The sequence below is a fragment of the Vespa crabro genome, chromosome 3, assembly GCF_910589235.1.
Source record: "Vespa crabro chromosome 3, iyVesCrab1.2, whole genome shotgun sequence".
Lineage (NCBI taxonomy): Eukaryota > Metazoa > Arthropoda > Insecta > Hymenoptera > Vespidae > Vespa > Vespa crabro.
The window spans coordinates 224,502-238,997 of record NC_060957.1 but is presented as its reverse complement, the minus strand read 5'-3'; the positions used below and the strand labels follow the sequence as shown (position 1 = coordinate 238,997).

Below are 14,496 nucleotides of genomic sequence, written 5' to 3'. Positions count from 1 at the left end.
TGTCCGCCGTTTATTTATGGCATGAGAATAATAGGCATTCGCATCGAACTGGCATACACGGTTGTCTAGTTTGTCGATGAGTAATATTCGATCAAGCCCTATGGCTGAAATTGACAAAAGTACCACGAGCTTTGAACTGTTATGCTCGTGCTTGTTAAACTTTTGTTAAATGTTCAGTTCAAATATTCACGATGGTCACGGAAATATATAGACAGTAGGTAAATTGACATCGAGAGAAACATTGTTTCCAATTTTTCTCAATACATTTTTAAGTGAAACAACGAATATGTGTATCGTTCGCATATCTTGAGAAAAATAGACGATTTTCAAGAATATTGATAATTCGAAAGATGCATAAACATTTGAGTTGATCGTCAAGTGAATTTCGCATAAATTTTTGTAAATTTTAAAAATGAAAAACCTTCAACAAAATTTACTCTCATATTCTTATCGTCAGACGATGCTCTGATTACAATTGAAATATTGAATTTGACTATCCGATCCTTTGAAGTGTGATAGCAACGTGGCATCTACTCATAATCTAAACTATTTCGTTTGATGTAAAAACCAATTCATGAAGTGTGCGAGGGAGAGAGAGAGAGAGAGAGAGAGAGAGAGAACAATTGAAATTCACGGTAGGTTTAACAACTCATATCTCTATATCTCATATCTCTAATTCTCACCTGGGAGGCATCGGTCGTGTTCGTTGTTGCGCTCTGATCTGCTGTTCCCTGCAGACTTGCTTATTCGTGAGGTAACCACCAATATCCCGATGGACAGTACCAGAGTGTTGTTGCTGTTGTTGATGCTGCTGAGCTTGATAAAGAGGAACATACTCGTTGTTCTGGGAGATCGTCAGCTGTGCAAAATACTCACCAAGCTCGCGACGTGTTCGGATAACTGAAGAGGATGGCCTTGTCGATGACGAATTCGTCGTTGAATCCGACCAAGGCGGCGGAGGTGTATGTGAGCGCGGTATCATCTCGTATTCGTGACATAAGTATTCTTCGTACGTAGGTGGCAAACCGGACTACGAATCAATATTAATTGGATCAGTTAATTGCATAAATAAATGAAATCTACAAAGAGATTATTTGATCGGGTTTGTATCGTCTCGATTTTCGAAGATTCGTATTTTTCGATCTTTCACTTCGATTAACATAACAAGTTATATGAGTTATCCTTGATTACTTATACCAATGTATTTTCGAGAGAATAATATCATCCTTCTAACCGTTCATATATTTACTTTTTAATTAAACCATTAAACAAATTATTCTGCGACATTGAATAAGTTATTTTTGTCTTAGGAAACAGTCGGATATCATTCCGTGAGAATTTAACAAATTTTGCAAGTTTAGCTTCACGACGTGAACGCAAAGGCGAACGGTGAAATTAAGCTGATCCCGTCATAAGTAATTTCGTAGTATTACGCTTGATTTAACGAAAGACGGAGGTTCATTTCCGTTCTCCGATGAGAAGATCGAAATCACCAAGAGAATTCTCGTGGTTTATTTCACTGAACTGAGAAACGCGAAACATCCTTTCGATCTACACGGATAATTATTCTGATCACCAATAGAAACTTTGTGTATTATATCTACACAGAACGTATAATAACTTCTTAAATTGATCATAAATTATTTCTTGCGGTAAAGTCAATAAAAAGGATCGACGAACATTCGAAAAAAAAGTAATTAGACGATATTAATTTATAATCTCTCTGGTTTCCCTTTGCTTTTGGAAGGTCTTATGCGATTTAAACGACTGGCAATGATTGTTATAACGCTCTTTCAAATAAAATTTTGTTTCGCAAATGGTGGAATACATCTGCCAGAATACTACTATGAGAGAAACCCCGGAAATCGCAATGTCTGGTCGAACGAAACCGCAATGGTTTCGACTTACGTTAACCGCAACTACAGGAATTACCGGCTATTCTGGTAATTAGTAAATGTTACATATGTCCTCCTTGTAGACATGTCATGAACTTCTACCTTTATACTTGATCTTTAGGGTTCCATTTCGAACAAGTAAGTTCAATACTTATCGACATACTCACGAATTTTTTACGATATTTCGTGATAAATATTTAATTAATAGCGAAAGTCGAGTTACGATGGAAGTTTAGGTAAGTAAAAACGTTTATTCAAACAATCTGCCTCCCTTCTTTTATGACTTTTTAAAATTTCTCTTACAAAAGTTCTTTTTAAACAATTATTAATGGCACAGGGGCAATAACTTGAGAGCAATGGACGTTCTCTTTCTCTTTTTCAATTCAATTTGCGTATTCGTACAATAAGGAAATAATAAAAGAAATAATAGTAAATCAATAAATTTTGTTGAATAAACTTTATACAATATTTAGAGCAATATTCAACATAAATATACATTTATATATATAAAGTTTATATTTTATAATTTACTAATTAAATTTTCTAATCAGGCAGAACGTAGAATTTTGCGAATAATTAATAACAGCAGTTGAAGTTTCGACGGAGAAATATAATAACGAACAGGTATATTCTATACTTATTTATACTGCTTCATCGAGAAGGATACGTCAATAGAGTTGCTAGGAAGAAACCTTATATTAGCGTAGTTAAAAAAAAGAGCTCTCAGTAGCACAGGAGTATTTAAAAAATGTTATAACGTTCTGGAATAATATCATATTTTCCGACGAATCAAATTTTGAAACATATGCAGCATACTATTAAACATGGAGGATAAAGTGCTATTTTATGGGGTTGCATAGTCTTGATGCTTCCATCGATGTAACTAATCTCTTTTAGTTGTGAATGATGCACCACATGTTGTATACGTTTAATCTTTGGCAACTAAAATAAATAACTTTTTTTGAAGTCCTTTAATTGTCTATACAACAAACCTTCTACAGATAACTATAATGAAGTAGCACTCACGGTTAACTTAATGATGTTACGTAAGTTGACTTTTTCTAAGCATGTCAAGTAGAGCGAATATCTTTTATTTTCTCTTTGTAATTCGAATTTCGTTCGTCAAGTTCACTTTATTCTTGCTTATTAGCCCCGTTACATTCGATCCTCGTTATATTTTCTTTTCCTTTGGAGGAAAAAAAAATAATCGGAGGAAATGAAGTGATCAAAAGATCGAGTTTAAATTTGTTATAGTTTGAATTAGACAAACTCGAAGAGATGGAGTAAATTAATTAGTAATTTTTTATATAGTTAATTAAGGAAAGAGCTTGATGTTTTTCCACGTTTATTCGTCTGAATAAGTTGGAAAGAGATGAAAAGGAAGATTAAATATGGCTGGATTTAAATTTAAAGTCTTGTTTTAACTTAATAGCAACGTGGATAAAAAATTAACATATATTGAACTCGATTTTCATGGTTAGACATATATGTGTATGTATGTAGATATATAGTTTCGACGATTATATTAATTAATAGCCATTTTGAATCGGGTGTGTAATACATCAATTCTTATTTTGATCGTAGAATTCGAAGCCGATCCTCGTAAATGCTGTATTACGTCTTACATGTATTACATCTTTTTTCCGTGATATATATGTATGTATGTATGTATGTATGTATGTATGTATGTATAATAAAATCAGTGATGCGTAAGGAAATTATACATTGCTGAAAAGAAAAATGTGAAATGAAATTTATTCCATTCAATGAATCGAGTAAAATTATTTTGCTTCTGCTTCATATAAAATTAAGCTTGATGAATAACTTTGTAAAATCTCTTGATAAAGAAGATCAAATCTTTAATTATTTGAACAAATGATCTCATTTCAATGATGTTTCCCAGGTTGAATGAAATAAAGCTAAAAGAAAGAATATTTATTAGGATACAAATCAAGACATTGTTTTATATTCTAAAAATTAGTATACTAATCAAGAGATTGTTTTGTATCAAAAACAAGAGTAACAAACACAAGAACTTGTGAAATATTTAAGTTTTGATGATAAATTCAGAAATTTCAAGTTAGTTGTTTAGGTAACAGAAGAATTTTTTAGGTAACAGAAGAGACGATAAATATAGTTTTATAATGAGTGACTTATTGGATAACTATAAGAATACAGGGTATAAAATGTCGCTAAAAATTCATTTGTGATGAGGTATATCGTACAAAATAAGAATTTCGCCGTTTCAAAATTGACATTAAATTTTGTAAATACTAACCTCATGGGGTTAATATGAATTCTTTTGCTTTTGTTGGTGTTAGAGCTTTTTATGTTATCAAAAAAACCTTAGTGAGTTTTGAGTGTTATATTTTATTTATATTTAAAATGGCCAATGTTTGCTTATATCAATATTTTTATATCAATGTTTGCTATATCATATTATTGTATTTGTATTCTATATCTAATAAAGGGAATTTGATTTTTCGACTGAATTCAGGATCTCAAAATCGGATAAATTTATCCATTCAAACATTTGATAGACGGAAAAGAGTTCCAATTTGTTGATTATTGTTATCGATTTACCATTTGTTAATTTGAAACAAAAGGATCGAATTCAAGCGTAGCGTGCACTCGACGAACGATAGTTATTAAATCCATGAAATTACAAAGCGATTTGCATTAAAGTGCAAATTAATCTTAAAGCCAAGTGGTTGACAGAGCGTAAATTTTTCGGGTCTATCGACCTTTTTTCCATCTAACCTAGCTTAAATTTATTGCAAACTTAAATATTTTCACGAGATTCATTCTTCGCAAGATATAAACGTCGAGCATTATCGGACGGTAGCTCAAAAACTTTTCGAGGTTTGATAATCTCTCCATAATCGGATCATTTTGAAATATCCTAAAGTTTCGGATATTCGAAACTCTAAACCGATAATCTCTAAACCGATTCTCGAACAAATTTATTCGCGTCACGCATTATCTCTTATTTTGCGAACAAGATAACTTGCATAATTGAATACGAGGTTCGACGAATATTTTCAATTCATTCACTTTTACCGAAATATATAATATACACATCGTACAATCCATTGTAATCGCTCGATCATTCGATATATTACGAAACGTGTTTTTACAAGAAGAAAAGGTATGTTAGGAGGAGTTTTACAGTCCTTTCAATCGATCTAAGAGAAGCATCATTAAGTGGTAAGGCTTTTTCGATGCTTGACAGGAAATAATATTGAATCATTTTTCTTCGTCTTTTTCCTTCTCTCTCTCTCTCTCTCTCTCTTTCTTTTTTACTTTTTCAGGAGGCTACACAAAAACGAAAAAAGAAGAGACGTAGGCTTTGGTTAATATATATATAGCCATGCTTTCGAATGCCATCCACTTCCGGCTTTCCGTTTCCTTTCGATGAAAAGGAGAAGGTAAAGAAAGAAAACGAAAACCGAACGCCTTGGCTATGATCTTCGATTTTTCTCCTCCTTTCATTTTTCCTGTATCCTTTCATTCGCATTTGCCTATAATCTTTCCAAGAAGCTTCGATCCATTTCGCTTTTCTTATTTTTTTCTTTAGCGAATATTAGATTATTGAAATTGTGATTGGATTATCGTATCGCCGATCTGATATAATGACCTGAATTACAATTTAAAATTCTTATGATACGAAGACGAGGAAGGTGTATTTCTAACGAAGATTTGGCAACGATCAGTAAGTTGATATGATCTTGAATGAAGTTGCAAAATAACTTTTGGTTTCGTTCTCAAAGCGAATATTAAGATGACAGAATAATTAATAGTACTCGATATATGTTGCGATGGAATTAGAAAATATCATGATTAATTTGATATCGAGCATTTTAAACAGTTCTTCGTTGCAATTCGAAAATTTCACTATTTAATATAATTAAATTATTTATTACTTGCTTTTAGATTTTTCGTAATTATTCATGCATATATTAAAACTAATCGCTTGTAGATAGGTATCACTATTTATTCCGTTAGTAATTATGCTAATGAATTATGCATCTATTATTAAAAAGCGAAGCTTGAAATAGATTTTTCGTTCAAATGTAAAATATTGCATATTGTCAGACTTTATACTTATATTCCATACCGATTGATCAATGTGATTGATCATCGTATGAAACGGGTCTTAGAAACTAATATAAATAATTTTGTCGAAAATTTTATTAAATTTAGAGACATGCATTTTTATTATACCTTTTCCGATCGAAAATATAAACTTTTGAATGATTTTTAGTTAATAACTTTGTTTATCGTTGCACGACGATAGATCGGATGACGGATCATCACTTTCGTATAATGAAGCGAATAAACTCCAATATGCGAAGCGAATTTGAATCAGGTGATTGAATTATCGATTGTGAAACTGTCTCTACATTAATTCTAGATGATCGAGGTTCGTGTATTCGAAGAGGATAATTTCACCAAATTGTGTTCAATAAACTTGACTATTTCTTTCCATCTATATATTATATTTTCTATAGAATAGTTTCCCTATATTTTGTAAATATTTAAAAATATTATTTCAATGTATCGATATCAAGATAGATCCAAAAAAGATTCTCTCAGAAGTTTCTCTCTTTCTCTCGAGCACATACATCTTTCTCGTTTCTTCGAAATGAATAAATATTCGAGACGTATGCAATAAAAGACCATTTCGCATAGTCGTATCGAAATATTCTCTCAAAATCTAGACATGTTCGTTTATTTGTCCATTCATATTCGGCAATAAGAGCGTTGGTCGAAAAGCAACAAGGAAAAAGAAAAGGAAATAAAAGGACATCTTTTGTGAGAAACAGGAAAGACTAAGAGGAAAAAGAGAGAAAGATACATACATACGTACACACACACACACACACACACACACACACACACACACACACACACACATATATATATGTATATATATAGAGAGAGAGAGAGAGAATGCGTCTCCGTATCGTCAGATATTCAAATGGAAAATTCCAGAGCGTGAAGTGAATGTCTGTAGCTTGCATATAGGCGATATCATAGGAAAATATTAAAGCAGCGAGGTTACGGTTATTCAAATTAGGCAACCGTATCCGTCGACTCATGAATGGAAACAGTCGTTGATGTGGTAGTAAGGATACGAAACTTCGCGACTTTTCCAGATATTCGCATCTAAAGCAACACTTCATCCGAATCCTCTTAAAATGCATCAACCGGATCGTTTTAACGACTTCGAGTCATTTTAACTTTTCCAGACGACAATCTGATTTCGTTTCTGGATATTTCACGTATCTATTTCCAAATATAATAGGGCATTGATTATCAAAAACAACGGAGCAACAAATAATAATATTCGACAATTGATCGAGAGAAACAAGAATAGATTATGTTTGATGAGAAAGCAAGGATGTTTGTTAAATTTTAAACATATTTTTATTACGAGAAGAATATTTTGAAAAAGTTAATTCTTGTAGCAATAATAAAATAATGAAACGTTTATAAGACATTTTAAAACATTCATAAGAAAGTAAAAAATCTTTATTATACATAATAATGTTATGATTCATTCAAACGATTTTCTTTTTATATTCAAATTTTCGTTTAATCGATAATATAATAATAGACGTTTAACTCTACGCTTTTTGTTATCCGTATTTAATGGTGAAAGTTTCTTTTTGCTTTTTCTTGCATTATTTTGCTTTAAAATTCCTCAAAGAAATGATAAAAGAAGAAATAAATGGAACACTTTTAAGGGACAAAGCGTATAAAGCTTTTAGAAACGATCACAGAAAATCAATTGCTTAGCCTTTGAGAAATTTACCGCGTGAAATTGCGGAATCAATTGCATTGGATTATCAAGCTGATCGTTTGAGAATCAATTTATGGAATTCGTAAAATCCTTTACTAGACCGCTTTTCAACGAAAAATATTAAAATTGTATGGTTCGTCGAAATAATGTAAGTGGTGTTTAGTATTTAGGTAACAACAATTTTAAAGCAAAATAACAAAAAATTTATAAAATACAGATAAATAAATAAGTTCTCTATTGTCTTTCGAGATATACGAATTTCCTTTCGTTTGTATATTCGGTCGATACTCGATGCTCGATAAAAACTCAAAAATTCTTCAAAAATTCTGCTTTGTTCTGTTCTCTTATACTCTCGCCTAGTCTTTTGCATCGGTAATCATATCTTTTTTTCGCTGGCTTATTATTCAAACAAAGTGCATTTAGACAAAGTGCGGCTAGACGTCATCTAATCTCCACACGTACATAGACACTCATTTTTATCGCTCACTACTTCTAGGATTACGCTTAGACTATCATTTCTTCAACGCTCATAGAGACGCACGAACATTTTCTTAATCCTATGATAGGATATCTTAGAGATATCTAACATAATATACAAAGAACGAATTAATCGAAAAAAGAACAACACGAATATATAAATAAATAGATATTTCGAATGAAATAATAATATCAATTAAACGATTTTCATTCAATCGACAGACGATAGAGCCTATCGTATGTTATGTATTTTAAAATAAAATCTTTGGAAAAAAGAATAAATTAAACACGCGATCAATTTTGACAGATATACTTTCAAGTTTTTAACTACATTCCAAAAATTTTCTTTCTTCGAAAAACCTATTTTACGTTATTTCTTTTCTTTTTTGTTTTCCTTTATTCCCCTCTATCTGTCTGTCCCTTTTTCTCTTTTCCATCGATAACCGATAAATCTAATTCATTTGTCGCACTGTATTGCCAATGCGATAAATTTGTAAAATTAGTGAGAAATCACCGCGATTATTTAATCATGGAATTCGAGTTGACGAGGTGGAAATTAACGTTTTAACTAAATTCGCGTTAAGTCGAGTGTGCAATAAATAATGAGAAAACCAATCGAGAATTATATATCTATTTAGATATTTATGTATAAATATATATATATATATATATCTACATACCGTCAGATATAATGTTCTATCAACAACCTATACTCTTTTGCATTTCTTTTTTTATTTCGCGTATGATCTTTCCCGATATAATCTATGAATTTCTATCTTTCTGGGAATTCTAATTTTCTAGATTTCGAATCGTGCTCATTATTAGAGATATTTCACAAATTTCGAGCCTTCTTTTTTATTCCCAATTGATATATCCCAAATGCAGATCGTTCATATCACTTCGATAATAATCGGACTTTCAAACATGTTGACGGCTAAAAACATTTTAGTTAATTAATTTCCCTTTCTAAGAGGCGACATTTAACGTCAAGTTTACAAGCTATCATTATTAATGCTTTTCTATACAATTACGTTCCACTTCTCTTTGAAATGTCTCTTTAGACTTCTTTTAAATTATTGACGATAATAAATTATTCCAAGTTTGGATTAAAATAATTCTTGTCAATTTTCACCCTTTGTCGTGATTACTATCATTACTTAAGATGATTATATTCTTTTTTATCTCTTCTTTTTCGTCCCTTATCTTAAATCTATCCTATCGAAAATAATAATTACATATTAATAAGATTTAATTCCTAGAATTTCGATGTCCCTTTTTTTCAACATATATTTGATTTTACTTTTTTAATCTTCTCCCGATAAGAAAAAATATTTTCTTATGCGATAGTAACCAAAGCGTTTTAAAAGATCGCTTTGTATCTCCCCTTTCTTCGTATTTTATTACATCTACGACTTTGAAAGTCATTTTGTTAGTAAAGGTCTAGAGAAATTTCATTGACATTGAAGTCGTCGACACAACATTTGTATCATTTTTCTTTCGTAAACGGACCCTTTCTCACATGACGTTTCGTATATGTGTGTAAAATAAATACGTGTATGCGAGTGGAATGTTACAAGAGTAAGTTGATAAGTCATCGTGCGTAGAGTGTTTTTAATTGAAAATACATGTCGTTTAAGACATTAAGCCGAATCACAAAAGGATCTTTTTCAATACATATTAAGCATCGATAGAGTATCCATTAGAAATTAACTTAACGAAAAATTTAATCAATGATCCAAGAAAAAATATCAAATTTAAAAGTTTGCGTTCAATATTACTTGTATAGAATACGCATGAAAAATTATCTATTAATTTCCTTACGATTCTAGATTTATAATTCTCTTTACAATTACGTCTATAAATTGAAATTTCAATTGTACAATCTCCAACGCAAGGAGTTCTTACGATGTTGTTTCAATTTGTCAGTGAAAATGAACGCTTCATTCATTTCAAACGATATCCAAACTCTTCTTTCATTTTCAAACTTATTTTCTCTCATTGCTTCTATTATTATTGTTCCAAAGACGAACAAATATACACATGTTTGTCCGTTTAGAAAAGTTTTCTGGCAAAGAAAGAACTTGTAAAAATAGATTTTCAAAGAACTTCAGGAAGGATTGCTCGAAGAATCATTTATTCCAGAGCATTAAATAAAAATAATAATTTTTTTTATCAATTTCATTGGGAACTGGATCAGGGATGTTACAATATATAAAGTAATATTGCGTTATTTTTCCTTCGGTCTGCAATCGGAAAATGTAGACGAATAGAATGAAAATAAAGAATGACATGGACAGAGATCTCCTGTCTGATAATACTCTCTATTCTTTTTCTTCGAAATACGCAAGATATCTTTTTGAAAGTTGACGTGACATGATCATAGAATTTATGTTAGACTCGGCGCCGAGAAGCTATACGTGACCAAATGGAATAGCCAAGCGAATTAGAGAAAGGATCTCTCGCTTCGGAAAAAGTCCTGCGCTGAATCTGCTTCTTTTTTTATTCCTCTCTGACCTTTCCACTTCACTGATCTTCTTTATCTTTTCTTTTTTACAATCACACTGTGAACCGCTTCTTCAATGATTCAATTCCTTTTCGAATTTATAACAAGATCTGATCCGGTATAATCAGGTCACTGAACTCCTGAAATGTATTCGTTTGAAATGAACTAATACGTACTGATTCTATGCGTATCTATATTGCATATATATGTATTTAAAAGGTGTAATTATATCGATTTTATTTCTTACGTCAAAATTAATATTTTAATGCGAAAATCTCATTTCAAATTGACTTTATTTCAATTTATAATCTTGATATTCCAAGTTCGTAAATTGTATCAATTTATTTGCTAGGAGCTTGCAAGAACCGGTCGAGCGTTACATTGCTTGGCCATTGACCCTTACATACACTCTCTCTCTCTCTCTCTCTCTCTCTCTCTCTCTATATATATATATATATATATATATATATATCTCTAAATAGTATCTGACTAGAAATCAGTTACTACTGGTGCTACTGCCGCTATTGTATGACCGCAAGCAAGATATTCATTTCAAGTGAATTAGACCAAGCAAAGTTAGAATTGTCTCTGATAACAAGTCTTTGACAATAAGAATGAAAAATCAATTGTTTATTTCGATTTCATTGTAACCATTGAGAATTGCAATCCTTTCGTTGCTTGTTGAAATCTTATCGGTAAATACTCCAGGCAGGTTTGGGTAACTTTAGCGTAACCAGATTCGTAAGAAATAAGTCAACACAAACATTGCAATTTGGACTTTTTGGGTCCACACTATACACAATCCTTATCCTTGTTTTCCTAAGGACTAAAAAAAAGAGAAGTGGGTCATCCATGCCATGGACGGAAAAGCAAAGGTTATTGGCCCTGTTATATCTCCGTACTCATACTATTTCACGGAGACCAATCGGTAGATAGCTAATCAATATTGATTTTTTCCAACTTGGAAACTGTGAGAAATAACAGATGCTAATAGACTACAAGAGGAGGAAAAAGAGAATCAAGTACAACTCGAAAGCAATCGCATCAGATAGACTCTAGAACTCTTCTGCGAGAAGTAAAATAACTAGATTGTCATGAAATAGATCACATCGATCTGTTGTTATTTGGTTATTATATGATAAACGAATTAACGTCAAATATAAAAAGAATATGTAAGAATTTTTGCCAACCAAAACGTCCTTGACGTTGTAATGATTTATTACAACGCATGATTTTCTTTAACTTTTCCGATACACCATTAATACGTACACCATTAATAATACCAAGTTCAGTGTACTCATTGCGAAACATGCAAAATGTATTTAAATCTATCGTTGAATAATTTTTATTTTATTTATATTTGCAATTCTTTTTCTTTTTCTTTTTTTTTGAAGAAATGAAAAAATTTACCTGCCAAGATTTTGCGACGGAGGCATCATACGTAGGCGGAGGTGAAGTCATTGAAGGGATGGTATAGACAGGTGGCGATCGGTTTTGCGAATTCGTTAGACTATTTCCGGTATCGTTGGCCATTGCATTTGGTGTATCCGGTATAGTCACGTAGAGAGCCTCTGATATGGTTTCACGAATCGGTCCATTGAGTATGTTTGAATTCGGATCTGTAGAAAATCGTAATTAATTAGAGTAGCCGAATTAAGTTAATGCAACCAGATGACTATACTTTTCTTCGAGATATTGGTGAAGAAACTCTTAAACGAGAGATAGTATCTTTCGAAAGTTTATCAATTAATTTCGTATGTCTGGAAACCTATAGTTCAATCAATATCAATTTGATGATATTCAATTAACAAATATAATAGAATTGATCGAAACTAATTGAAATTAAGAATTTTTTTTTTTTGAAAGTTATTGATATTGTTAATGTTAAGATCAGAAGTCTTAAATTTATGACGTTCGTCCCTCGCATAGATCAGATTTTACAGACCAGACGTCCTCATAAGCAGGTTTGGAACATTAAACGATTTGCCATGAACTAAAGAGTACAAAAAACAGGAAAATGATCAGAATGATTAGAAAACGGCATACGACTCTCCAATAAAATTATCGATCATATAAGACAAGATCTAGAAAGTAAAAGATATTACTGCCTTTTTCAATATTAAACAAGCATTTAATAAAGTTTGTCACACCAATATCCTGTATAGGCTATAAGAACTCTGTATCATATTGCGATCGTACTTAATTAATAGGAAATTTGAAGTTCAATTTCAACAAGTAATTATCTTAGCCTTTCCAATCAACTCTAGAGTTCCATAGGGAAGCGTGCTTCGACCTATCCTGTACCTTACTTACACTGCAGATATACCAATTTCTGCAAAAGTAATCACAGCTATATTTGCAGATAATACGGCAATTCTTTCAATCTTTTCGAATTTACTACAAATTTGCAAGAACATCTGAACATTAAAGCCATCTTAAAAAAAAAAGTTTAAAGCGTACAATTAAATGAAAATAAATTAAACTATATGACTTTCAACCTATGCAAAAGTACATGGCTTCCAATGCAATTAAACGATATAATAATTTCACAAAAAGAACTCAGTTAAATACCTCAACATAATTTTAGATAGGAGATTAGCATGGAAACAGCATATACAGATCAGGTATGCTTGACTCAAGTAAAAAACAAAAAAGCTGTACTAGTTGATAGGAAGACGACGTAAATAGAAATTAGAAAACAAAGATATACAAGATTATTCTAAAACCTGTCCGAATATATTTTATTCAGTTATGTCCTGCAATTCGAATATAGAAATTTTACAAAGATTGCAATCAAATATTCTCCGCAATATATGTAAAATGATTATGTTGCGGATGTATACGCAAATTTTATATTTCAAAATATGCAAAATATATGTAAAATGAATGCAAAATATATGCAAAATTTTTTCCGAAATTCTATTGATTCGTTTTGATATGTATATTTTTTTTTTTTTTAGATTCATCCGTATGAGATTATTTGAACACCACCATGACAAATTGGCAGCCATTGTTATTTCGCATAAATCAACATAAAAGTTATTTTATAGTATTGTGTGTTGGCAAATATTTTGATTCCATAGAGTAAGAAAATTATAAAAAAAATAATTATAACTTGTAAATCAATAACTTTATTTGAATAAACTTTATGCATTATTTAGAGCAATATTCAACCTAAATATATATATATATATATAAATACTTTTGTCCACCGTAAAAGTTATGAACTACTATTTAAACTGATCAGTAAATTATAGGATATAAACTTTATTTTTTATATATATTTATGTTGAATATTGCTTTAAATATCGTACAAAGTTTATTCAAATATAGTTATTGATTTACAAACTATCATTATTTCTTTTATAGTTTCCTTACTATACAAATACTTTTGTTTGCCGCAGTATCTTTTTACATCTACCTCATTTTTGATATTTCCCAAACTTTCTCTCTTCGAAGATAGAATCATTATTGATAGTAATTAATATTTGAAAAATCATAATTCCATCTTAATTGCCATTAGAGGAGAGAACTCTTCGTGGCGTTGATATAAGTAAGTTTAATGTAAAAGCTCAGAACACAATATAAAAACTTAAAAAGTATAAACTCAGAATTCAATTTAAAATTATTATACATTTGGGACTTTAGATTTGCGCGAACTTCGAGTGCTTTATTGGGATTTGCAGTATTACATATTTACTTGAACTTGAGTAATTGTAATTTGCATCTTGTATATATCATCGATTTTCGAGACTTTATAGCTCTTGTTACTAAACTACTTTTGTCACTAAAGAGAGTTTGAACTTGTTTTCTCT

General features: G+C 31.0%; 1 protein-coding gene across 4 annotated transcripts in view; it reads right to left on the bottom strand.

Annotated features, from left to right (window-relative positions):
- LOC124422696 overlaps window positions 1-14,496 on the bottom strand; it is a 62,317-nt gene that overhangs the window by 6,997 nt on the left and 40,824 nt on the right. For 3 of the 4 annotated variants that reach the window (XM_046959512.1, XM_046959514.1, XM_046959513.1), the window contains exons 3-4: window positions 12,092-12,300; window positions 684-1,030 (exon numbers count right to left, since the gene is read on the bottom strand). In XM_046959512.1, the coding sequence (XP_046815468.1) occupies window positions 684-1,030; window positions 12,092-12,300 (556 nt within the window). The remainder of the gene's footprint in view (window positions 1-683; window positions 1,031-12,091; window positions 12,301-14,496) is intronic. The other variant, XM_046959515.1, reaches the window with a different exon arrangement.